The sequence below is a fragment of the Suillus subalutaceus genome (assembly GCF_016647625.1).
Source record: "Suillus subalutaceus strain FC151 chromosome Unknown DFJ58scaffold_61, whole genome shotgun sequence".
Lineage (NCBI taxonomy): Eukaryota > Fungi > Basidiomycota > Agaricomycetes > Boletales > Suillaceae > Suillus > Suillus subalutaceus.
In genome coordinates this window covers 54,329-78,313 of record NW_024540310.1, presented here as the reverse complement: position 1 = coordinate 78,313, position 23,985 = coordinate 54,329, and the positions used below count along the sequence as shown (strand labels likewise).

The window sequence follows — 23,985 nt, the reverse complement described above, 5'->3', positions numbered from 1 at the left end:
CTGATACTATGAAAACACCTTGATGCTACTCAACCGTGCCACAAAAGGAAGCAGCGAGTCAGCGATACATTCTCACTCAACGCGTAGTACTGTACACAGTCCAGATGAAACTTAACAAAAAAATTGTCAGCCGGGAACGCGGTAACCGGTGCGTGAATGAAACAACATCACCTTAAACCTAGAGAAAAGTAGTGTCATAATCTCACTTTCAAATACAGAACCGTAGAGTACATTAATACTGATGCATCAAGTGTACGCAATGGCCCAATAGATTGAGATCCCGCGGGGAGACACGGCGAGCGGTTCGTTGTCTCCGAGTCTCTCCTGCACATCAATGCATCACTGTTCGGTAACAGCACGATTGGCGCATAGTGCTACTCGTCGTCGTCATTACCTATGTAGGCCGTTCCATCAATGAACACGATGCTATTTCGCAATACCAATTATCGGATCAAGGACCAAGATCGCTTAATATCATTACAAAACGTATCTGAAATCCCTATTCTGCCTATCTGTCAGATCCAGGAATTCCTAGTCCAGATAGAATATCAGCATTGTACACGAAAACCAATCGCCGATTCGGAGGGCGCACCTTGTCGACTTTGACTTCCACATGCTTCCCATCCTCTGTGATTCGCTCGATAACATATTCTTCTCCGTCGTCAACAGGCTCTGCATCGCGAATTCGATTCTCCCGGGCGAGAACGGCACGGATGACAAGGAGGAGTAGCGGGCAGACGACGTAGCATGTGCCGATCACAGCCCATGGGACGTGGTTACTGTTTAGTATTAATTATCTTTCCTTCCTAGAGTTCAATGAATGACCTACCGCGGCTTATATTGTGCCTTCCACATCAAAGGGCCAGCTGCGTTGCCAATGCAGTAAGCCGAGAGTATGGTGGCGTTAGTAACAACCTGCAGGTTGGTTTTCACTTGGGGAGCAACTTCAATAGTTGGCAGAGTACCTACCTTCTTCGTATGACCAGCAGTCACGTTATTTAGCCACGACAATGTCAGTACGAATCCGGGCACAGTGAATCCAGCTATGGAGCGATGAGCATGGAAAAACACTACAAGCATCACGCACCCAGGAACTGGCCGGCAAGAAGTCCAGCCTGATATCATGCGAGATGCAATATTAAAGACAACTTGGTAGACTCGTAGAAGCAAACCACATACCCGATTTGACCAAGGAAGTAGATTGACCAGCAAGACGCCCAGCCACGCCGGGACGAAGTACATAGCAGCGACGTATGCTCTGGAATTAGGCTGTCGTATTGCAAGCCGAACACCAGTGAAGACTATCAAGACCTGAATCACACCAGGAATACAGGACAAGAGAGTTGTCTGTAGATAGCTGAATCCGAACGAAGCAAGGATGAGTGATTGTTGATTTAATAATGAGCTAGGCACATTGCATAGAGCCGAAAGGAGAGCGAAGAGCCATGTCTTGGGGTCAGTCAGGGCTTCGATCACTCTAGAGATGGGTGTGTGAGAAATTCAAAATTACAATTGCATCGAATACATACTGCTCCATCTTGAAGTGTTTGTTTTCTACCCCTGTTTGGTTTTCCTTAGCTAATTGTAAGATAATGGTTGATATCATAACTCGACAGACATACCTTGAGGCGCTGCACGGCTTTCACTCGCTCATCGGGAGTAAGGAACCAGGCGTTCGTAGGCGAATCAGGGAACAAGAACCTTTATCAGGTGGAGACGTCTCGGTTATGGAGATTAGGCACGGGGAACATTTGCTTCATAAACTCACCAAAATGAAATGGCAAGGATCATCGTCATTATAGCAGTGATGACCATAAGCCTGCGATCTATCAGAGAGAACATGGAACAATGAAAATAAGATGACAGACCATTGCCATGGTTCGAACCCAGTGGTTTTGATGTGCAAAACACCAAAGCTGATGAAACCAGAGATTATTTGTGCTAGATTTCACTGGCTTGGGCGGCAAGATCAAATATACATTTAAGTAAGCGCACCAGTGCCAATCATCAGAGCTAGGTTCCCAAGCGTCCGATTAATCGACTTTGTCAATCATTTGCAAATGGGAGCTTACACCAATATCCCACCCGTAGCGTCTGTTCCATTCGTGTGTAGAACATGGAGCTAACGATCAAGAATCCAGCAGTGATCGACCCCTCGCATACGCCCAGCAACAAGCGCACAACAAGAAGCCCACGAAAGCTCTTGCACGCTGCATGACATGCGAGTACAATTGCCCAGGCGAAGATATTGATACTGATACATGTCGTCATTGATATCCACGTTGATAACGACTGTGAAGCCTACCTCATCCACTTCCCGACTGGGAATCTCTGAAGGGCAAGATTCTGGGGATACTCGAAGAGAATGTAACCAAGATAGAACGCAGTGCCAAGCCTGAAAGATAGTGTAAGGACTGTGCAAACTCGAGTTATGCATGTCTCACCAATTGTACCTGAAGACAGTTAACCATAAGACTTTCGACTCCAAAGACAGGGATATCTTACTCATTTGTAGTCAGGTGCGTAGCCTGCCTGGTAATAAACGTCAGTGCCGGGTTTGGCTCGTCTCGACGTACAGTCCTTACTGAATTCCAAGGATGGCCGCAGAACCCAAGGTTAACTTGTCCATGAATTGGATCCTAACCGCACGTAAGCGCTAATCTGTAGTGAATGTAGCCAACTAACACGTAAAGAACTGAACAGCAATTGTCAGATGCGATCGATTTGAACAATTGAGTGCAGCAGCCGACTAACCACACATCAGAGGCATGACATATCTATCGATCTTCCTCCTGAAACGAAGATTTTTGAACAATGCTGATCTTCATGGAGGTTTCAGAGCGCACCTTATTCTCAAAGCCTCATCGGGCTCAAGAGTTGAAGTTAACCCAGCAACGAGCCGAGCGCCAGTGTCAACTTCAGACACAGAGACCCCTGCACGTTTCCGGTCCCTGAGTACAACACTAGAGGAATCCAAACTCATTTTGAGAGGACGTGAAGGTGACACCTTGAAGGAAGAAGCTTGCGTCGCTTGCAGGTTGATTTGCCCATTAATATTTATACTATCTCCTTGCGCATATCAAAGTATCGTGATGACGTGAATCCCTGATGTGACCTTGGCAGCAATTCATATCGGGCCTCTTTCGGTTCCATGATGTGTTGAACACGCGCATTGACGCACTTGCCACCGTGACTGTCAAAGTGAGTATTTCAGGAATAGGAAAGTAAATCCTCACAGAACAATTATTCATGGTCACGGTGTGCAACAGTGTTATTTCAGGCCCAAGAGTTTCCAATCGAGTTCAACTTCTCGTGTCGTTTGCTCCCGTTCTTACGTCAACGAGGAAGCTCAATTTCGAACATTCTGCTGCGGATACCCCAGAACTAGTATGATAGGCAAGAGCTGTGACTTCTTTATCACTCTTAAACTTTGGGTTCCATTAAGAGATCGTATTTCTGTCAAGGGCCGCCGTGCTCTGCTGGATGTTGGTGACATGGCTCACTGTGGTATGTGACACTCAGCAATCTAGACCGGTTAATGCTGAACTCGTCAACGTATGACGCGGAGCTGGAGACTATCAACATATGATTCATTCCTGGAATATCGGATTCAATAGACGGTCCTGAAGGATGAGAGGCAACGCACCATCATAGCATCTAAGTTACACCTGGACTCGGAGATGTCAAACTCTGGTCGCGGACATAGCAAAATTTTGCGGTTCTCTTTCTGCCCAGTTTTAACCTCACTGAAGAAACAATTGAAAGACAGGAGGACTGAAATGAATACCCTGTTAGCAACACGAGCTGGAAACCGCGAAGCGACAATTGCATGTAGTAAAATATCAGCATACACTCGATGACTATTGTCACGTTTCACACGCGGTTAGGACTAGTACTCTAGTACTCATGAATGGACGTCTCGAACGTCGACAACTTGAAATTACTCGTTTGAGCTTCGGACATCTTTCTGTGAGCCTATTATAACATTCAAATGTCAACTTGGACAGACGAACCTCAAAGTTGACGAAGTTGATAAGCCCCGGCACTTTCACATGTCGGATCACGCCATGCCATCACAACATATAAATACCACGACGAAGCTCCAAAGCAATGCCACCAAATATATACTGTATGTCGATTTACATGCTGACTGCACATTATCCGTGATTCAATTTAACGTCGATCACTTGGATCATTTCCCTGCTACACATCAACGTTAACGCTGGTTGACACGTGTCCGCCCTGTTGGAAAACGATTGTACTCATGCGAGTTCCTTCGTCAGAGTTGCCCACCAGCTTAGCGTTATAATCTCGAGTGCTAAGGACGAGACGTGGTCCCAGGACAAACATCTGCACGAACTGGACCACTTGGTAAACACCGTAATAAATGCCAGATCCCACAGAAGTTGAGCCCTGTAAAAATGATGAGTGGCCAGGTCTAAGATGCAGATGTCAGTCACGAATCAGCGCACCGAGAGGGTTGGAGACAGTAAGCCGATGGAGAAGAACGACACAGCAGAAAAGCTAGCACGTTGGAAGTTTCAATGGAACAAGGTAATAATATCCAAATCACCGTGCTTACCCTACGAAGTACAACACATGACTTTTTATCAACACCGTGAAACAGTCTTGGATGGTTGATCTTGTTGGTGATTGCCGCAGTTCACGGAGGTGTTTTATAACAATCCAGAGAGAAAGACTTAAGGCAAGGATCTCCCATATAAAGGCAGGTATGAACATTTCGGCGAGCAGATGTAGGCCAGCTTTGTCATTGATGTTGATACACATGTTGTTGCCAGAAAGGATGATCTCCACTGGTATTTGCGCATGAGTCTCATGTGCTTAAAGCTTTCATATGAAATTGAAGCTTACCCGCTGAAGCATTGATATTTCCAATTACCGTTATAACTCCGAAGGCAATCGTGCAAGTCAGCAAGACTACAATGAGAAAGACGAGGATCTTTTCGGATCCCTGATACATAGCATATATCCGAGTCGTCATGATGACTTGCGTGGTATTTCAGTCAGTCAAACAAATATCAGTAAAGTACCGCAGCTCACCCCCCAGCATGGCATTTATGACGAAAGGCGTCCAGGTTATCATGAAAAAAAGGATATTGCCTGGAAACCCCGGTTACTTCACATTGCTGGACTCGATGTTTCAAAATGAACTTACAGCTGTTGCAGTCGTTATGTTGACGAAACAAGCTCGCTAAAATATCACTCACCCCTATGTGTGAGTGCAGTTAGTGGTTGACTGGGAATGGCAAGCATCAGTGCGGAATACTCACTTTATCTGTCATTGAGACTGGAAGATTCACTGTATAGTGTCAATTAGAAGAAACACACATATTAAGAACACATACAGAGGATAAAGGCGCTGGTTGTGAGAGATGGCTTATTAGTATGGCGCAGTGTCATCTAGTTAGCGTTGCAAACATACATAGAATATAATAGTCCAATGGAGCGAACCTAGCATGTTGTAAAGTCAGCACGACTTATCAACTGTGCTCCTAATATGACGTACACAGACATAGAGAACATTCATGAAGGACCAGCGTCGCCTCTGCCCCGATTCAACTGCATTATCCTGCTGCGCTTCTGAAATGAGATTTTGCTTACCCAGACCAGTTCGAACTGTTAAAGCGTTCTTGGTGAGATGACTGCATCGGTAATGGCATCTATTACTTGCCTCTTGTGCAGATGTTAGTACTTGCATGTATATCAGTGTCAATGATCCCCTCGGAAAGTATCATCTGGCTCACCCCAGTCGTATATCACTGCTGTAGAAGATGCAACTGCGAAGCTATAGATATCACAGAGTTGATGCGACTTGCTCACCACGAACCTATAAAATAATTGAATATGTAAAACCAATAGATGTACGGCCACCAAGAAGGATCATTCGAGTCGTAGTAGGTCATGTTGGGATCGGCGAACTTGATAAGCGACGGTGTTCGTGAACTTTATGTAGATATACCACGATGATGCAGTGCTTTTTAAATAGAGATCATGCGGGATGTCCCTTCCTTGAATCAGAATCTTCGATTGATGACAACATCCAACTGTCGTCACATCAATCTAACGCGAATCGCAGAACTTCGGCAATAATGATATATCTAGCTGTGCATGGCAGAGCACAGAGTCACTGTCCACTTCGATGTGAATGTTCCCTTGAAATATGTAACTGGGCTGACCACAGTTCGATTCTATCAAGAAAAGCACCTTCGAAATTCAATGTTATGCGTAGCAGATACTCACTTTTAACTCACTTTGGGCGGTGAGCCTGCCAGCAGATTCCGGCATGTGTATGATATCGAGCACCACCATCACACTGCAGCCTTGAGATTATTAATAGTGATCAATAACGGGTGGCCTGATTTTCAGATGATCAAAGAAGTCTTCCCTTTCCTGACTCAGTGCTATGCTCATTCCCACCCTATCAGAGCATGTTTGATTGCCAAGAGGACGCCGACTGTCAACTGAGACCAATCAATCTCCGCACAATCTGGAATCGAGGTTAAATCAATCCTTGAATATTTGAGACAGTATGTAGCGCCAGGCATGGAGAGCAGAGTAGCAACACAGCCGGTCGTTAGCCCTGCCCGTCTCGTGAATTCCTAACGCGAACAAGGATTTCTCCTTGCACCATACCATATCCTAACATAGCGACGCACCAAGGAAGGGTTTTCATAGTAAGGCGATTCTCCACAATTGCATCAAGAAAGGCGCCTTTGAAGCCTAACGATCCTGGTATGCATGCCGGATAGAATAGCCAGTAATCTTGAGGCGGCGGGGTTGGACTCGTGCCAGCTTGGCAAAGAGTTTGTCGAGCTCAGATACATTCCCACCGGAATGACTAGCGGGTTTACTCCCAACGTGATCTTCTGACTTGGAAATACTGTGTAAGGCGCTGGTGTTGGATGTGCTCGATGCTGAGCGCACAAGCGATCGTTCCAGAGGATCTTGAGAGCAATTTTTCGGCCTACAACCTTTGTTAATACCTGCAGGAAAGACTGGCGGGATAGTTAACTTGCAGGAGTGTCACATAAAACCGAGTCAAGAACCGCCGGAGGCCAAAGAGCGAGATCTCTGAGGTGGTCAATACGTGCCGAGTATAATATAGAGGAATGACATGACGACTTCTTCTCATCTCCTCGTCGGTGGCAGGTGGAGTGATGTCTCTGAACACCTTCTCCAGACGATAGGTGCATGCTATGAAGTGCAGGAGCGGTTCACCGTTTGATACACTTGCGGTTGTTCAGGATTCTTAAGATGCTCTGCGCCATAGGAGATTGTCGATTTTGTGGCGAAGTGAATCATTGGCGTCGTCTGGCGTAGGCTATCAGGTAGTGGTGCACCGTTTCCCTGCGTCGATAGCATTGTTGGCAAGTTGAGCTCGGGACTTTGGTGATGCGGTGAAGCTGCATGCACGGTATTACGCAGTTGAAATAATCTCGAAGGAGGAGTGACGGCGTGGCAATTCCATCACGAGCTTTGAGAAGTGTTTTTTGATGGGACCAGCCGTGATGGCGATGGCCACTTGTTGAATTTCACGGAGGCGTATATCTGAGTCTTCCGAGTCCGGGTCTTTGGGTAGCTTCAACTTTGCCTTTGCTCCTCACCAAGGGTAAAAAGGATCAGAATCATAAGGAGTTCCGAGGGTTTAACAATGTTCCTCGATATTAAGGGCCTCAGTGAAAGTAATGGCCGATCGTTGGATACAGCTATTTTACTACAATCGTGTCAGGTGGCAGAGGGATGAGCGGTCATTTTGGCCCTGGGGTCCTTCAAGTTCGGGCGCCCAAATATCGTAACAAGCAGGACTTTGGTTTGTCCAGCTCCAAGGATAGACAGAAGGGGTGAAGGGAACAAAATGAAATCTAGTCCATCGATATAAAAGTAGCTGTAAAATACATCTAAGTATGGATAACAATAAAGATATAATCTACGCAACTGACTACGAATGTATCCTTCAATAGCCATTTGCATCTAAGAAAGTTACTAAGGTACGCATTCAATCTCAGAAGATACTACCGACATGAGCTAAATATGCCTCGTCAGCAAATACCAGATAATAAACAACGACTGCGAATGAGAGCTAAACAAGAATGCCTTTTTCGGTGAATTTTTGCCAAGAATCCACACCAGAGCTGCGGCAAATAGACAGCTTCCCATAATGTATGGGTTTTCGATGAAGGCCAGCATAACCAGCATATGACAAGCCGTCAATATGACCTTGGTTTTAGGCACGGAACCGAGAAGGACGGGTATAGTGGGGACGCCGGCCTTCATATCGTCTTCGAAATCACGAACATCAGTCATGATCTATAGACATGGTCAGGGTCAAATCATGCTATCATATATTGTCTACTTGCTGCGTGACATGAGCGGTTGACGGTCGACCAGACTATTAGTTGAACAACACTCCATGGAGACGGCAGCGTGTTACTTAGACTGCCTGATCCCGACAACACGGAGAGGACCACAGTGTAGATGCCACATCTGAAGAGCATTAGTCTACGCGTGCATCGTTCAAGGCAAACATGCAGACGTACCCTCGAATGATGCCATTAAAGATGGCTTTCATGCCAGGGATGCGTTTGATGACCAGGACAGGCGCAGATGTAGAAGGCTGGTGCTTGTCTCCGCCAAATCTCCCGAGAAGACGCCTCGAGATCAGCGCAAACTTCTTGAAGCTGATCGGAGTGGTCCAGAGTAAGGCGGGAGCGACGAACGCTGCTGTGGTGAGGAGCGTCGAAATTGGACACTGAGATAGTGCCAATGCGAGGAGTACAGCGCTGGCGGCGAGGAAGGTTCGTGCATATATAAACCAAGAGGTGAGGCGTGGGTCGTTGGCGTTATTGCGGTCCGACGAGAATTCATCCTCTTTATCCTTAAGATGGTCAGCACCCATGGCAAGGATATCCGACGTGACACAGATGGTGATCTACGAAGACGAATGCATCAGCGACATTATCTGGTATTAAATTGATGAGCGTACCGGTCTCCAGTCAATACATCCGTTGGCGGACATGACATAGGACATCAGGGTTGACAGGGCCAAGCTGTTCATCGATATTACGATGGGTCGCAAGAAGAGCTCATCTGCAAGCTTGGGGATTGTGAGGATTGACATGTTGATTGAGACTGGAGAGCAGGCAAATGCTACTCTCCCCCGCTTTTTATACTGGTGTAACCGCATTCCGTCGCTCGAAAGACTAGCACGGATCAATTCAGATCATCTTATCTGTACGAGATTAGAATCAACGTTCAAACCTGTGATTTTTGTCAGCAATCGCGCCACTCGGCTTTTGTGGTTTTTGCCTTGCTTAAGCTTTCGATTTCTGCGGGCCGGGCCAAAAGCGGTGCGAGAAGCTGCACAAAAAGTTCTATAGTCCGGCTCGGGTGGTTCGAATTCACAGATGGTGTCCTACAACAGTTGGTCAATGGGACTATTTGAAGGCAGTATCGACACACACCCAGATACTCGTGTGCTGTGCAGCACTTACATTCGAACGTTTTGGCTTGTTTTCGGATTCCTCAAGCCGTCATGCAAAGTGGCGTTAAACGTTCTGGTTGCCTGTCGACCATCTTTTCCCTTCGTGAGTGAGAAGAACAAAACCAGACCTGGCTAACACTCCGTCGACGTCGTAGATTTATTCTTGGGAGATGATTTTACACCCAGTTACACCGAAGTTCACCGCGAGTCCAGTTATAACTTTGTATTACGTCAGGCAGCACACATGTTGAGGGAGTCATTATTTTTAGCAGATATCTTTGCTTGCAGATGATGTTCGTACCTATCATTAGATTCTATACTTGGCGAGGAGAGTTTGGTAGTTGTAACTGTCTGATTGTGGTGAAACGATAGCATTGCGGTGAGTCCATTGCCATCATTCCGGTTCGTCCATGTGGTACGACGGTTCCGAACGCGCATTTTCTAGCTGAGCGGGATAAGGCGGTATATGTACATTGCGACTCGCTGGCAGAGCACTTCACGAAGGATGGGCTGGCGCTTTGATAAGGAGGCGATGATACCGGTATGAAAGTTGCAGGTGGTAATGAACCTTGAATACTTCCAAATTGGGCGCTAGCAATGACGCCCAAGAGTGCTCAAGAAACGCTTGAGTAGGCGTCTAACAATGAGCGCCAGAAGCGCACAAATTTTCACCGGCGTCCCGATCAGACCGAATATTTCATTGCCAATACAACCCTACACGTAGTCACGGTGTTGTCGGCGACACTATGGGGGCAACGAGGTGCTGTTGGATGTTTGCATCGTGCGAGAGCATCATGACTGTCTATTCGTAAGTACTATGCCTATGGCTGTGAGTGTTTTGCCTTTATTTTTATAGTAGCACGTAGTGGTCATGTGATAGGTACTAGTAACTAACGAACGAGCGTCGAGCGCCAAGTTGCAACTTGCCATTGGCCAAAAAAAAATTAAATGCCAAGATCTAAGTTTTAAAATACTCTACATACCAATCATATAGCCAGTCGCTACCCCGGGCCCAGTGCTGTGTCTCGCCTTCAGTCCGACACAGAGCAACTTTATGCACAATGGCATCTCTCGGTCACACCATGCATCCGGCTTTACGCCTCGACTCGGTCTAAGGCAAAGTTTACTGCAGACTTAGTCCTGGGATCTAAACAAGCTCTAAGTTACTTCTCAGGCTACTCATTTGAAATATGAAAAATATGGGGCGAAGATGAGCTCCGCTGTTGAGAGGTACCGCAAGGAGATTGCTGGCCTAGAGACTTGTGCAAGCGGTCGCATCACCCCAGCCCTTCTCTCGCCAGTACGCATAGAACTTCCAGGCAAAGGAGAGAACCTTGTGAAACTCGAGGAAGCGGCCACCATTGGCGCTCGAGACGGCCCAACCTTGATTATTATGGTGTTTGGGGAACATGTAAGCACCTTGTCGTGGTTAGGCGCGAGGACATTCACTTATTGACGCACCAATAGAATTTGACAGCAGTAGAACACTGTGGCCCTATACGCCGCAAATATACTAAATAACTTTCCTCAAAGGCAGGATTCCAGGACAGTCAAAATCCCTATACCTAGGTCGCTCACTTCGTCTGCACACCAGCGCACACTGGAAATACTTTGCCTTCAGCGTCGTCACAAAATCTGATGACACGAGCCAATCTGCGCGGACCAGCTCAGCTCTAAGCTCGTGCCTACAATCCAGCTGATCTGCTGAAACAAGCGCTTCGCCAGTCTCTTGAGTAAGAGGGGGGACGAGCGCGAAATATGCCAGGTGGTATGTTTTATCATTTCCCAGCCCAGACACATTCCCACCGGCACGATTAGTACCTGAAAGAGCGAATTTACTTACGATGCGACTTTGAAACACTACGTGTAGTGCTGCTATGTACGGATCAAGGCCGTGAAGGAAACCATAGATGATATCGTGCCTTGATGATGATTGCATGTTTTGCAGAAGACTGACTTCAGAGAGTCGCATTCAACAAACATACAGTCATGGCAGAGTGGCAGGGATTATCAAGGTCCTTTATGGATGGTCAAGGACTCGAGGTCCATGTCATTTCGCGTTTTGTGGTGACATGCGAAAAGACCATGTCCAGCATACCTTCTAAGTGGACTGCATTCATTGAGCTTTCAGCGCTCAACGTTAGAACAGATTGATCAATCACAGTCGTACTAGTGATGAGGTGAAGAACCGCAGCGTCAAAACTGATGAAAGTTGCAAAGAAAAGAACTTACCCAGGAGCGTGAGTTGAGCATCACGGAGCGTGACTGGCGTGACAAACAACGACCATGATATCAACTTTCAAATCTTTATGTAAATCAAACTTTCCATAGCGATCATCAACTTCAAGCCAAGCCGAATGGCGCGATCCGGACGAGTCCCCAGTATTTACACCCCGGCATTTCAATAGTTTTTCATTTTCATATGAGATGATAGGAAGGTGTATGATGAGCCACGGTGTGTGCTCACCTAGTTTTTGACCCTTCGAATGAACTCCTGTGCAATTCTGCTGATGGATGTCGCAATGGCCAAGAGTCTTCGTATCCGGTTATTGCATTTTTCACATCCTTCAGGGCTGGTCTGTACTGGTCTGTAGGACGCTTATCAAGTGGACCTGGTAAACTTTATTCTGACTTGTCCCGACTTGAATCACGCCCTCTCAAACGCCACATAAAACACAGCTTCTTTATGTAAGTGTTCACATGTTCTGCAGGAGTGACACATCCTGATAGCAACTGGATCCATCCGATAACGACGACGAGGAAAATTCCTCGGATGGCACCGGCCTTCCACTGTTCTCAAATCTCGCGTACTCCCGAGTCTCAGCACATTCAAGCTCCACACTCATGCACCTACATAACAACTCGTTTGCCATTTCAATGGCAATCCATTCACACGGCAGCTCCTTAGTAATCTCACCTTGACCGCTAAAGCAGGTGCTAGCTGGGCAACACACTCCTGACAGCTGTCAAACGTGTCATTTAAAATTGCCGTCTACCATCAAGATTCCAGCGAGGGGGGCACAAAAGACGAAGGAATAATGGTTAGTGAACTTGTTATATTTGATTGAGATGCTATATATGTGCCTCCATCGCCGCCGCCCGTCAACGGCGAGCAGCGTGTCATTACCAATTGTCAGAGCGGAAAGGTTTACGCCCATGTCTTTTTGCGTTATACCGTTGGTACTAGCACTATCTAGTTTCGCCATGGCTTGTCGGTCGAATTGTGGCCGAGTGGTAACAAGGGCATCGCATATTCCCCCTTTCTCCGCGATCTTACTGAATTCATTCGACAACATTTACTGTGATTAATCAAAGCTGAAATGGACACCCAACTAATCACTATAAAAGCGATGGATGGCGGTATATCTACACACGCTCGAATACTCCACATCCCGATATGACCATAGTCTCATATGATCCTGCTTGGTGGCCGCTCATCAGTTTTTCTCGTCTTTGCAGCTATTTTGTAGGTTCGTAGACAGAAATTGGTATGAAAATAGTGATATCTCAATATCTTGACTATCGCTTTGCAGTTGCAGGCTCTACTGCGGTGGTATATGACTGGGGTGAGTAAGACAATACGTTCAACCCATGGATCATTGATATGTATACATTATTTAAGCATTAACATTCGAACAAGAAGTAAGTTCATGTCATGACCTGCATATCTCACTAAGAATGCTTTAACAGTTCGAATTGATCTTGGTGAGCAAAGTCCTATATCAGAACCAAACAGGATGACGACACAGTTGACTCGGGGCAGAGGGAACGTTGGTCCTTCATGACCGTTCTTTATATTTGTGTACGTTTTACAATTGCAGTTGGCATGTTGTGCTGACTTTAACATATGCTAGGTGCGCTACATTGGAATACTATTTTCTGTGTACGTTTCCAAGGCACATAACACTGCAATGTGCTAACAGGTCATATCTCGCAACCAGCATGAGCATCTTGTGTATGTATCCTCAAATGCGTTTGCTCCTTCTGACTGGCGGCATGCAGCGAATCTCCTTATCTCGATTACCGATGTAGTGGGTATTCTGCGCCGATGCCTGTCATTCCCATTCAACTATTAACTATGATTTTATATAGGGGTGAGTAATATTCTCGGTCGGCCTGTATCTTCAAGATAATGACTTCAATAGCTGTGAGCTCATTTAAAATATTTATTCCACCATCAAGTAACTGGGTTCCAGGCACCATCATTTGGTTCATACAGGAGTGGACCTCTATCATCGTCAATGCCATGCTGGGCGGTAAGCTCGCCCCTGTGCCTTAATAATATTGACTTGACTGAAATATCATTCAAGTCATCATGATTGCGCGGATATATGCCATGTATCAGGGATCCAAAAAGTTGCTTATCTTTCTTGTTGTAGCCTTGCTGGCTTCCACGATCACCTCCGGAGCTTTGGTGGTAAGTGGAAACCTGGGTGTTTCGGCGCGTAAGCTTGAATCATTGATGAAAGCCTGGAAACTCATGCACGTTCACTAGAGGAGGCCGTCCTTTCCGGTTATCATACATGCTTACCTGAAATTGACACGCGCATGATGTATCTGGCTTACGAGAGTGTGATACCAACCGCTGTATGGGAGATCCTCTCCTTTTTTCTCGCAGTCTGGATTGTTATAAAGCACTTCCGTCAATCGCCGAAAGGATCGACGATCAGGGTCAGTTTCATGATATTGATAGAGAGTCACGCATTTTACTTTCTAGCGTGAGTTCGGTGATTTGGATGTTATTATCTTGTTTCACTGAATGTTCGCATTTGTTAGCTTTGCTACTGTGGCTTGCTTCATGCTTGGCTCACTGTCTCCAAATATCATGGTGCGCCGACCTGTGACTGCCATCTGCAGCTGACCACTCTCATCATTTCTCTGCAGAACTCATCGTCCACGGGAGGTGCTACTTACACTGGCATTCTTTCAATTGCCCAGATGTTGCAGATGTTTGTGCTGGGACCGCGTCTGATCCTCAGCATTCGAGAACATCACGCTAAGGTCGTGACTGGGGCCTGACAGGGAAATAGCCACGACGTCCATGACTTTCCAGGCTGGTGGAAGATGCATTGACCGGCGGAGATGTGTAGCACATAAGACGATCCAAATGATCAACCACGGTACTGTGCGGGGAGCATACATATTTATTTGTTTCGTTGTGATACTATTTAGCCTCGTCACGCTATGTATTTGGTGTTTTGGAGGATAGAACTTCTTGTACTTACTTTCTGCTACCTAGGACACGGTCCAGATACGGAGTGCCTAATTGATACTTCGATTGAGTGTCACCTATTAAATAAGGGGGAATGTGATTGTGATTGACGAACATCAACCATATCGCTCACCTGGACGTATGTCTGAAGCATGGCAGATGTTACGCAAGTGAGCTCCACCGAATGGATATACCAGTACGATCATAATAGTTAGCCTACTTAACAGCAACAGGTGAGTCAAAACGATGTATCAGATACATCACCTAAAACGGTAGAGAAGTATCCCATATATACATCACTCGAGAAGGATGCCACCGAACAAATACATCAGTATAATCATAGCCTACTTAACAATAACAAGTGAGTCAAAACGATGTATAGATACATCACCTAAAACGGTGAAGGATGAATAGACCCGGAAGCACCCGCGCTCGTATGATCCGCCCAATGGATACATCAGTATGATAGCCTAACAGCAATAAATGAGTAAAAAACCAATAACTTGAAGACAGTATAGACTGTCAGAACACCGAAGACATAGCGAGATGACGTTAAATATCACAACGAAACAAATAAATATGCATGTTCCCCGCACAGAACCGTGATTGATCGTTTGGTTCGTTTCACTCTCTACACATCTCCGCCGGTTAACGCATCTCCAGCAGCATTGAAAGCCACGGACGTCGTGCCTGTTCCTCCGTCGGCCCCGGCCTTGACCTTATCGTTATGTTCTCGAACGCTGAGGATCAGACGCGATCCCAGCACAAACATCTGCAATGCATCGACGATTGACCAAACCCCAAAGTAAATAGCACTCCCAGTGGACAAAGAGTTCTGCAGAGAAATGATGAGAGAGTAATCAGCTGCAGATGCCAGTCACAACTCGGCATACCGTAATATTTGGAGATAGTGCGCCAAGCTGGAAGCAAGCCACAGCAGCAAAGCTAGAAAATACGGAGCTTTAGTGAAACAAGATGATAGCTAACCGAACTGACGCTAGAAAGTAAAATGCGTGACTCTCTATTAATATCCTCAAAATGTTCGATCCTGTCGGCAATTGTTGCTGTTCTCGGAAGTACTGTATGACATTCCAGACTGCGAGAGACAAGGCGAGGATCTCCCACGCAGCAGTGGATAACAGACTCTCGTAATCCAAATTTATCATGGATGTGTCAAATTCGATGATGCAGATATAGTAGCCGGCGGAAAGGGTGGTCTCCTCTAAATGACCATGAGTCTTTCGTGATCCAAGCTTCCATGGATAATTAAAACTTACGCGTTGAGACACCCCGGGTTCCAATTACCATCAAAACTCCGGAGGTGATCGTGGAAGTCAGCAAGGCTACAACAAGAAAGATGAGCAACTTTTTTGATTGCCGATACATAGCATTTATCCGAGCAATCATGATGACTTGAATGATATTTCAGTCAAGTCAGTACCAGTAGTAAGGCACCGCAGGTGAGCTCACCGCCCAGCATGGCATTGACGACGATAGGGATCCATGCCTGTATGTACCAAAGCATAACGCCTGAAAACTCAGTTACTTGGTAGTGGAATAAATCCTTCAAATGAACTCACAGCTGTCGAAGTCGTTATCTGAAAGACACAAGCCGACCGAGAATATCACTCACCCCTATATAGGAGCATGGTTAGTAGTTGAATAAGAATGGTAGGCATCGGTGCAGAACACGCACTACATTGGTAATCAAGATCGTAGGGAAATTCCCTGCGTGCCGCCAGTCAGAAGGAGCGGACACATTTGAGGACACGTACATAGGATACTGATGCTGGTTGCAAGATATGACTTATTATCACATTGCAGTGTTATGTAGATAGCCTTGCAGACGTACATAGCAAATAGTATTCCAATGCAGCGCACCTAACATATGTTGAAGTCAGCACAACATGCCAACTGCGCTCGTAGCAAGAACGTACACAAATATAAAGAACGGTCATGAAGGTCCAACGTTTCCTCTGCCCCGAGTCAACTCCATCATCCTGTTTGGTTCTAATGCTCACCAAGATGAGTTCGAACTGTTAAAGCATTTTAGTGAGTTGTACAGGTCATGACATCAACTTACCTCTTGCCCGAATGTTAATGCTTAAATACTGTGTACATATCAATGACCCCTCGGAACATATTGTCTCACTTACCACAGTCGTATAACACCGACAGTAGAGCTTGCAGCTACGAAGCGATAGTCAAAAATATTGAGATATCACCATTGGCATCTTGGAAATTGCTTTATACGAACCTACAAAATAGCTGTAAAGAAGAGATGGCCCTACGGTCGTTTCAGGATAGGGCGTATTGGAAGTGCATTCAGATATACCACAGCAACCTGGGGGGGTAATGCATTAGTACTACACATGATGCATGATGGTTATAAGGAACGTGTATTGCATTAACCGGTGTACACATGAGAATTGTTTGTACAAACGTTGTCATGACCCAAAAATAGGATTATGACACATTGACAGAAGGTTTTACGGAAATGCTGCATGACCATGAACGGAATATAACCTTGATACCGACCTTCCTGTGTACTGCTGACAGCCGAGCCAACCTTCTGCGCAAGGGTCGAGCAAACCAAGGAAGGCACACTATCAGCGCGGTAACACCAGGTCCCATCGACACTTCATCGCCATTCACGCAAAGTAAGGATTAAGCGAGCTAGGCCGCGGCGTTCCTACGTGAAAGCCACGCGAGCTGGCGAGACACTTACCACAGCGTTCCAACTTACTAGCCCCTCACCGCGGCACAGGAATTGCGCCCAAGGGTGACATGACATATGACAGCTTGGTGCCTGCTAACAGAACAAGGCCGTGATAACATATCAATCAGCAACTAGATCCGGGGTAAATAGGGGTATTCCTTCGCAGTAAATTTCGTCAAGATAACGATTTCAATAGCTGTGAGTTCATTTGTCCACCATCAATCACCGTCAATATTGCCATGCTTGGCGGTGAGCCCACCTGTATCTGGCTTACGAGCCTGAGAGTGTGATAGTACATATGGGAGATTCTCTCCTTGTTTCTCGCAGTTTGGATTGTTATAAAGCATTTCCGTCAATCGTCGACGGGATCGACCATCAGGACCAATTTCACGATATTGATGGAGAGTCATGCGTTTTACTTTCTAGCCTAGCGTGAGTTCGGTGATTTGGATGTTATTATCTTGTTTTATTCAAGTAATACTGTAGAGATACGCACCTAACTTCGACATGATTTGGGTGTGACCAACTGAACATTAGCTTCGATACTTCGAAGGCGGGTGTGACCTGTGACATCTGACAAATAGCTTCGAAGCACCACTACCAGCCGCTGTCAGTGCCTGCAGCAACAGGCTCTCGATTGGTCAATGCAAACAGTGATCCTCAGGTTTGCGCTCACCATGGGGCACTTTGTATCTACCCATCTGTCAGGCTTCTCTATATGTGTATACAATGTCATATCAACATGGATCCTCCAATGTTCGGTAAGGCATCAGTTCAGCTCTTGGATGGTGAACTCTGAAACAATCCTGGACAATCATGGCACTGATGACATTGAGAGTGGTCGTGGAAAACGCAGACGCACTGCAAATACTCGTTACAACGATTTTTGGCAACATTGATAGTGTTCTACGCATTTTTTTTGTATTTTGACAATATGTCACAAATTAACTTCGACGACCTTGAATTTGTGTGACAGTCACTCGAAATAGCTTCGATTCGTTGGGCCTGTGACGGTGTGACGAAGTTAGGTGCGTATCTCTACAGTACTAGGGACGTCATATTTGGATATTTGAATCTCCGCGCCGAAGCACAACTTGTTGAACTGAGTACGTAGTCTACGACTACTACATAGTTGTCTTCCTTTTGTCAAGTAGGTCTGGCCAAGGGAGATTAACTTCCCGTCAACCTTCCAAAGCCTCCATACCTAGAGCAAAATCCGACTGCTTTCCGACATGCCACTGGGGGACATTTTCAGACGAGTTGCCGAACTTCACACCATTGATTTCGGTATTTGTGACCTATGCTTACCCAAGGCTTACGCTGATTTGTGATGTTCGATCTTCAAGGTCAATGTAGGGATGTGCTGAAGTTCCTCGCAGAGCCAAACCCCGAGGAAGAGTATGCGGTATGTTCGAATTCATGGGCGGAGCGCGGGCACTCATTTGATCATTGTAACAGGAGTTTTCTGATGTTTATTATGGGGTATACTCGATAGTAGAGCAAATTATCGAAGAGAATGACGCGGTACAGGGAAGGCCAAGGTCAGGGTGAATGTCTCACTTCGTATGGCTAATACTAAATCATTGTAGGTTGAGTTACTTCGACGATGAACGCATCCTTCTCGTCGAAAAGTTCAGCAGCATGCACGAAGCTCCATTCGGTCACTTGGATTCGATATTTTTTCGCTTTTTGTACGGCTCCTGTCTCAGGGATGACTCTGTGTACACCTCGGTATCCAGGGTTTTGAAGCTGATGTCTGCTTCTGCCGTTCCAGACTTGATGATTGATGTGACGACCGATGATGGTATTCATGAGGTCCTTGTCATCGGGGAATGTGCGTTTGGCCAAGACACAGATTTAGTTCTTCGGAAAATCAAATATGAAATCGCCGGCCATCCAGAGGTCTTGATGGTCATAATGGCTGTGATTGATGAACATCAACCATATCACTCACCTAGACGTACGTCTGAAGCATGGCAGATGCTACGCAAGGAGACGTCGACTCTTTCACGCTCTTCATTCAATTCGTTTCGGGGCCCTGCAGCACAATCTCTTGAGGAACCCATCGTATTCGCAGGCCATACATGGTGTCACCTTGCATCCGTTCGATTCTACGTCTGGGTCCGGGGGGATGAACCAATCGACGTCAATGTTGACAATGAATTGCTAGCATGTGGTGTAAGTATCTACAAACACTCAGCTGGTTCGCGTTATTAATGTCTTCACTGCAGACCTTGTTTCCGAACCAAGATATGGGTGCAGTCGACACCATGATCAAGAAGGGCATGGTGATGATGCGGGACCATCTTGCAGCTGTCTGCCAGAAGGTAGCTCCGGCCAGTGACATTTCTGCTCTGCGAGACTCCAGTGTTACTTTCTGTCCCGAGTGGAATCATCTGTTGCGTAAACTGATACGTGCAGTCGACTACTACCGCATATGACCGGTACCGCTCGTGGTGTGATTAGTCCCCCTTAAGCACCTCTGCCCTCGATCACCAGGCGCACTCGCAACCAGGCAAGTCTTGAAAGCGGGGAGTCTCGTGTGTGAATTGTGACAGTACTGGCCGGTCATGTGGAGTCAAGGGCTCCTAATTTTACACAACACCATACTCAATTTGTACTCCATAGACATCCTCGTCCCACAACTAGTGTCAACATCACAATCTAATCGTAAGAACATGTTACATTGATAAAAGGGTGTATTAGCCTTTAGACACAACATAGTAAAGAAGTGATAAATGATATACAAGGCGTCCAAAGTCCAGACATAAACGAACGAATAAACAAACAAAACGAGACAACATCATCAAGCACGATAAAAGTACACAAATAATTCTCAAGTCTGGAGATCATGCAACACTAAAAACCCCCATATTCAGACCCCAGGATCTCCGAAGCTTCCTGCATCAATTCAGGACACATGCATCCCTCAGTCCACCCATTGGAAGCCCTCGCGGATCCGGTATACATCGTATAGTCGTCCGCGGTATCTCCTGAGTCGTAGAAGACTCCCAACGACGGGTTGTAGACAGGTGGGGGAGGCTGGTATGGAGTGGGTTGGGTTTGTATGAGGTTGGGTAGAATTGCACGTGTCGGTGTGGGATGGGTTGCGGTTGTATGGGCTGTGATTGCACAGGTCTGGTATGGGTTGTGGTTGCATGGGTTACGGTTTATGTATTTGGTGTTCCGACGTGATTTGGAGGGTAGAACTTCTTGTACTTACTTTCTGTTACCTGCGACACAGTCCAGATACGGAGTGCCTAATCGATAGTTTAATTGAGCGTCATCTTTTTAAATAAGGGGGAATACTATTATTTTAGTGGAGGACATCGTTTTTGGATATTTGAATCTCCGCGCCGGAGCACAACCAAGTTGTTGAACTAGTAGTAGTCTAATACTACGCACCACGACTACTTACATAGTTGCCTTCTTTCTTTCAAGGTAGGTCTGGCCAAGGGAGATTAACTTCCCGCCAACCTACCGGAGCCTCCATACCTAGAGCAAGATCGAACTGTTTTCCGACATGCTTTTCCCTGCCGGGAGTTCAGCATCAGATGATTCGATTTTGGAGGACATTTTCAGAGATGTCGCCGGACTTGACACCATTGATTTCGGTATTTGTGACCTACACTTATCTAAGGCTTACGCTGATTTGTGATGTTCGATCTTCGAGGTCAATGTGGGGACGTGCTGAAGTTCCTTGCCGAGCCAACCCCTGAACAAGAGTATGCGGTATGTTCGAATTCATGGGGCGGAGCGCAGGCACTCATTTGATCATTGTAACAGGAGTTTTCTGATGTTCATTATGGGGTATACTCGACAGTAGGGCACACTATCGAAGAGAATCACGCAGTACTGGGAAGGCCAAGGTTAGGGTGAATGTCTCACTTCTTATGGCTAATACTAAATTATTGTAGGTTGAGTTACTTCGAGGACGAACGCATCCTTCTCGTCGAAAAATTCAGCAGCATGCACGAAGCTCCATTCTGTCACTTGGAATCGATATTTTCTAGCTTTTTGTACAGCTCCTATCTCAGGGATTACTCTGTGTGTACCTCGGTATCCAGGGTTTTTGAGCTGATGTCTGCTTCTGCCGTTCCAGACTTGTTGATTAAGATGGATGTGAGATCCAAGGGTAATTGGATTCATGAGGTCCTTGTCATCGGGGAATGTGCATTTGCCCAAGACACAGATTCAGTTCTTCGGAAAATCAAATATGAAATCTCCGGCCATCCAGAGGTCTTGATGGTCATAATGGTTGAGATTGATGAACATCAACCATATCGCTCACCTGGACGTATGTCTGAAGCATGGCAGATGTTACGCAAGGAGACATCGACTCTTTCACGCTCTTCATTCAATTCGTTTCGAGGCGCTGCAGCGCAATCTCTTGAGAACCCCATCGTATTCGCAGGCCATACATGGTGTCACCTTGCATCCGTTCAATTCCACGTCTGGGTCCGGGGGGACGAACCGATCAACGTCGATGTTGACAATGAATTGCTGGCACGTGGTGTAAGTATCTACAAACACTCATCTGGTTCGCTTCATTGATGCCTTCACTACAGACCTTGTTTCCGAACCAAGATATGGGTGCAGTCGACACCATGATCAAGAAGGGCATGGTGATGATGCGGGACCATCTTGCAGCTGTCTGCCAGAAGGTAGCTCCGGCCAGTGACATTTCTGCTCTGCGAGACTCCAGTGTTACTTTCTGTCCCGAGTGGAATCATCTGTTGCATGATCTGATACGTGCAGTCGACGACACCGCCTATGATCGGTACCGCTCGTGGTGTGATTTGTCCCCCTGAAGCACCTCTGCCCTCGATCACCAGGCGCGCTCGCAACCAGGCAAGTCTTGAAAGCGAGGAGCCTCATGTGTGAATCGTGACAGTACTGGCCGCTCATGTGGAATCAAAGGCTCCTAATTTTACACAACACCATACTCAATTTGTACTCATAGACATCCTCGTCGCGCACTAGTGTCAACATCACAATGTAATCGTAAGAACGTGTTACATTGATAAAAGGGTGTATTAGCCTTTAGACAAAACATCGTAAAGAAGTCATAAATGATATACAAGCCAGTGGGAAGGCATCCAGAGTCCAGACATAAACGAACGAAAAACACAAAACGAGAAAACACCATCAAGCACGATAAAAGTACACTAATGTTTCTCAAGTCTTGAGATCATGCAACACTAAAATCCCCCATACTCAGACCACAGGATCTCCGAAGGGCGCCTCTGCATCAATTCAGGACACATGCATCCCTCAGTCCACCCATTGGAATCCCTCGTGGGACCGGTGTACATTGTATAGTCGTCCGCGGTATCTCCTGAGTCGTAGAAGACTCCCAACGACGGGTTGTAGACAGGTGGGGGAGGCTGGTATAGAGTGGGTTGGGGTTTGTATGGGGTGGGGTAGAATTGCATGTGTCGGGGTGGGGTGGGTTGCGCTTGCACGGGTCGGTGTAGTACGGGTTGCGATTGCACGGGTTGGTGTGGTGCGGGTTGCGCTTGCACGGGTTGCGATTGCACGGGTCGGTGTGGTGCGGGTTGCGCTTGCACGGGCTGCGATTGCACGGGTCGGTGTGGCACGGGTTGCGCTTGCACGAGCTGCGATTGCACAGGTCGGTGTGGTGTGGGTTGTGGCTGCATGTGTTGCGCTTGCACGGGCTGCGGTTGCATGGGTCGGTGTGGTACGGGTTCTGGCTGCATGGGTTGCGGTTGCACAGGCTGCGGTTGCATGGGTCCATGTGGTACGGCTTGTGGTTGCATGGGTCGCCATTGCAGGGGTTGCCATTGCATGGGTTGCAATTGCACGGGCTGCGATTGTACGGGTTCGAGTTTGTATTGGTGGAATGCATCAGGGGGAGGAGGCTGTACCGAGGGCTGGGACTGTGCCGGGGGCTGGGACGATGACTTGGTCTCGCCTGACCTTTTGACGGATTTGGAACCACGACCGAGCGCCAGAGGAACATACCCATGTTCTTTCTTGCGGTGGCGCGTGAAGAGAGCAGGGTCGTGAGTCTTGTAGTCACAACCATCGTTAGGACAGATGTAGCGTTTCTCGCCAGTACTAAAATAAAATTGTTGATCAGTGGAATCGATAACGGCGATGAATGGGCACGTACTGTTTAGCAGAATGGATGTCGTAGCTACTTTTCATCATTGTCGCAAAGTCGCACCCGGGCCAGGTGCAGGTGTACCCCCTGCGTGACCGAATGTAGGTGAGGTGAGCCGTATACCATAGAGCAGAAATTCGTACTTTGTTGAATGTGCGGCTTCGTGTCTCTTGAAGTCCACGAACTTGGTAAATGTTTCATTGCAGCCAGGTTCAGCAGAGCAGATGTAGAACTAAAAAGAGTCAGTCTTCAAGTTAGTGCATGAGGTATGCGCGTGATTAGGCTTACCCCAGACATGATCGGTTGTAGAAGACTATGAGTGGAGAATACTACTTTATTCTGTGTGAGGTGAATGCATGATTCAATTCGGGGTGATGATAGTGCTGGGTAGGTATTGAGGGAGGTATATAAACGATTCCCGGCGG

General features: G+C 46.7%; 6 protein-coding genes across 6 annotated transcripts; 3 read left to right on the top strand and 3 right to left on the bottom strand.

Annotated features, from left to right (window-relative positions):
- Window positions 1-416: 416 nt before the first annotated feature.
- Window positions 417-3,249, bottom strand: DFJ58DRAFT_906410 (MFS general substrate transporter). The gene is made up of 14 exons (XM_041395008.1): window positions 2,847-3,249; window positions 2,760-2,792; window positions 2,586-2,639; window positions 2,306-2,395; window positions 2,073-2,254; window positions 1,996-2,013; window positions 1,869-1,941; window positions 1,769-1,819; window positions 1,623-1,701; window positions 1,530-1,573; window positions 970-1,477; window positions 830-915; window positions 593-779; window positions 417-531 (listed from the first exon to the last, which is right to left on the bottom strand). The coding sequence occupies exons 1-14, from the start codon at window positions 2,981-2,983 to the stop codon at window positions 478-480; spliced, it is 1,596 nt and encodes a 531-aa protein (XP_041243316.1). The 5' UTR covers window positions 2,984-3,249; the 3' UTR covers window positions 417-477.
- Window positions 3,250-8,046: 4,797 nt separating this feature from the next.
- On the bottom strand, window positions 8,047-9,139 carry DFJ58DRAFT_728573 (uncharacterized protein; the record flags this gene model as incomplete). Its single annotated transcript, XM_041385603.1, has 4 exons — window positions 8,047-8,328; window positions 8,412-8,505; window positions 8,559-8,950; window positions 9,005-9,139. The coding sequence occupies 4 exons, from the start codon at window positions 9,137-9,139 to the stop codon at window positions 8,047-8,049; spliced, it is 903 nt and encodes a 300-aa protein (XP_041243315.1).
- A 1,549-nt stretch (window positions 9,140-10,688) lies between these two features.
- Window positions 10,689-11,141, top strand: DFJ58DRAFT_661291 (uncharacterized protein; the record flags this gene model as incomplete). The annotated part of the gene is made up of 2 exons (XM_041382202.1): window positions 10,689-10,913; window positions 10,986-11,141. Coding segments are annotated over 2 exons (381 nt in total), but the record flags the coding sequence as incomplete, so codon positions are not given.
- Window positions 11,142-18,483: 7,342 nt separating this feature from the next.
- Window positions 18,484-20,164, top strand: DFJ58DRAFT_414358 (uncharacterized protein). The gene is made up of 4 exons (XM_041380285.1): window positions 18,484-18,838; window positions 18,892-18,974; window positions 19,023-19,611; window positions 19,665-20,164. Exons 1-4 carry the CDS (start codon window positions 18,764-18,766, stop codon window positions 19,872-19,874), a joined length of 957 nt encoding a protein of 318 aa, XP_041243313.1. The 5' UTR covers window positions 18,484-18,763; the 3' UTR covers window positions 19,875-20,164.
- A 792-nt stretch (window positions 20,165-20,956) lies between these two features.
- On the top strand, window positions 20,957-22,435 carry DFJ58DRAFT_841916 (uncharacterized protein; the record flags this gene model as incomplete). Its single annotated transcript, XM_041392765.1, has 7 exons — window positions 20,957-21,047; window positions 21,107-21,165; window positions 21,220-21,302; window positions 21,351-21,948; window positions 22,002-22,097; window positions 22,192-22,311; window positions 22,397-22,435. The coding sequence occupies 7 exons, from the start codon at window positions 20,957-20,959 to the stop codon at window positions 22,433-22,435; spliced, it is 1,086 nt and encodes a 361-aa protein (XP_041243312.1).
- Window positions 22,436-22,634: 199 nt separating this feature from the next.
- DFJ58DRAFT_914408 (uncharacterized protein) lies at window positions 22,635-23,857 on the bottom strand (the record flags this gene model as incomplete). Its single annotated transcript, XM_041395385.1, has 4 exons — window positions 22,635-23,514; window positions 23,570-23,647; window positions 23,704-23,792; window positions 23,849-23,857. The coding sequence occupies 4 exons, from the start codon at window positions 23,855-23,857 to the stop codon at window positions 22,635-22,637; spliced, it is 1,056 nt and encodes a 351-aa protein (XP_041243311.1).
- Between the last annotated feature and the right edge of the window lie 128 nt (window positions 23,858-23,985).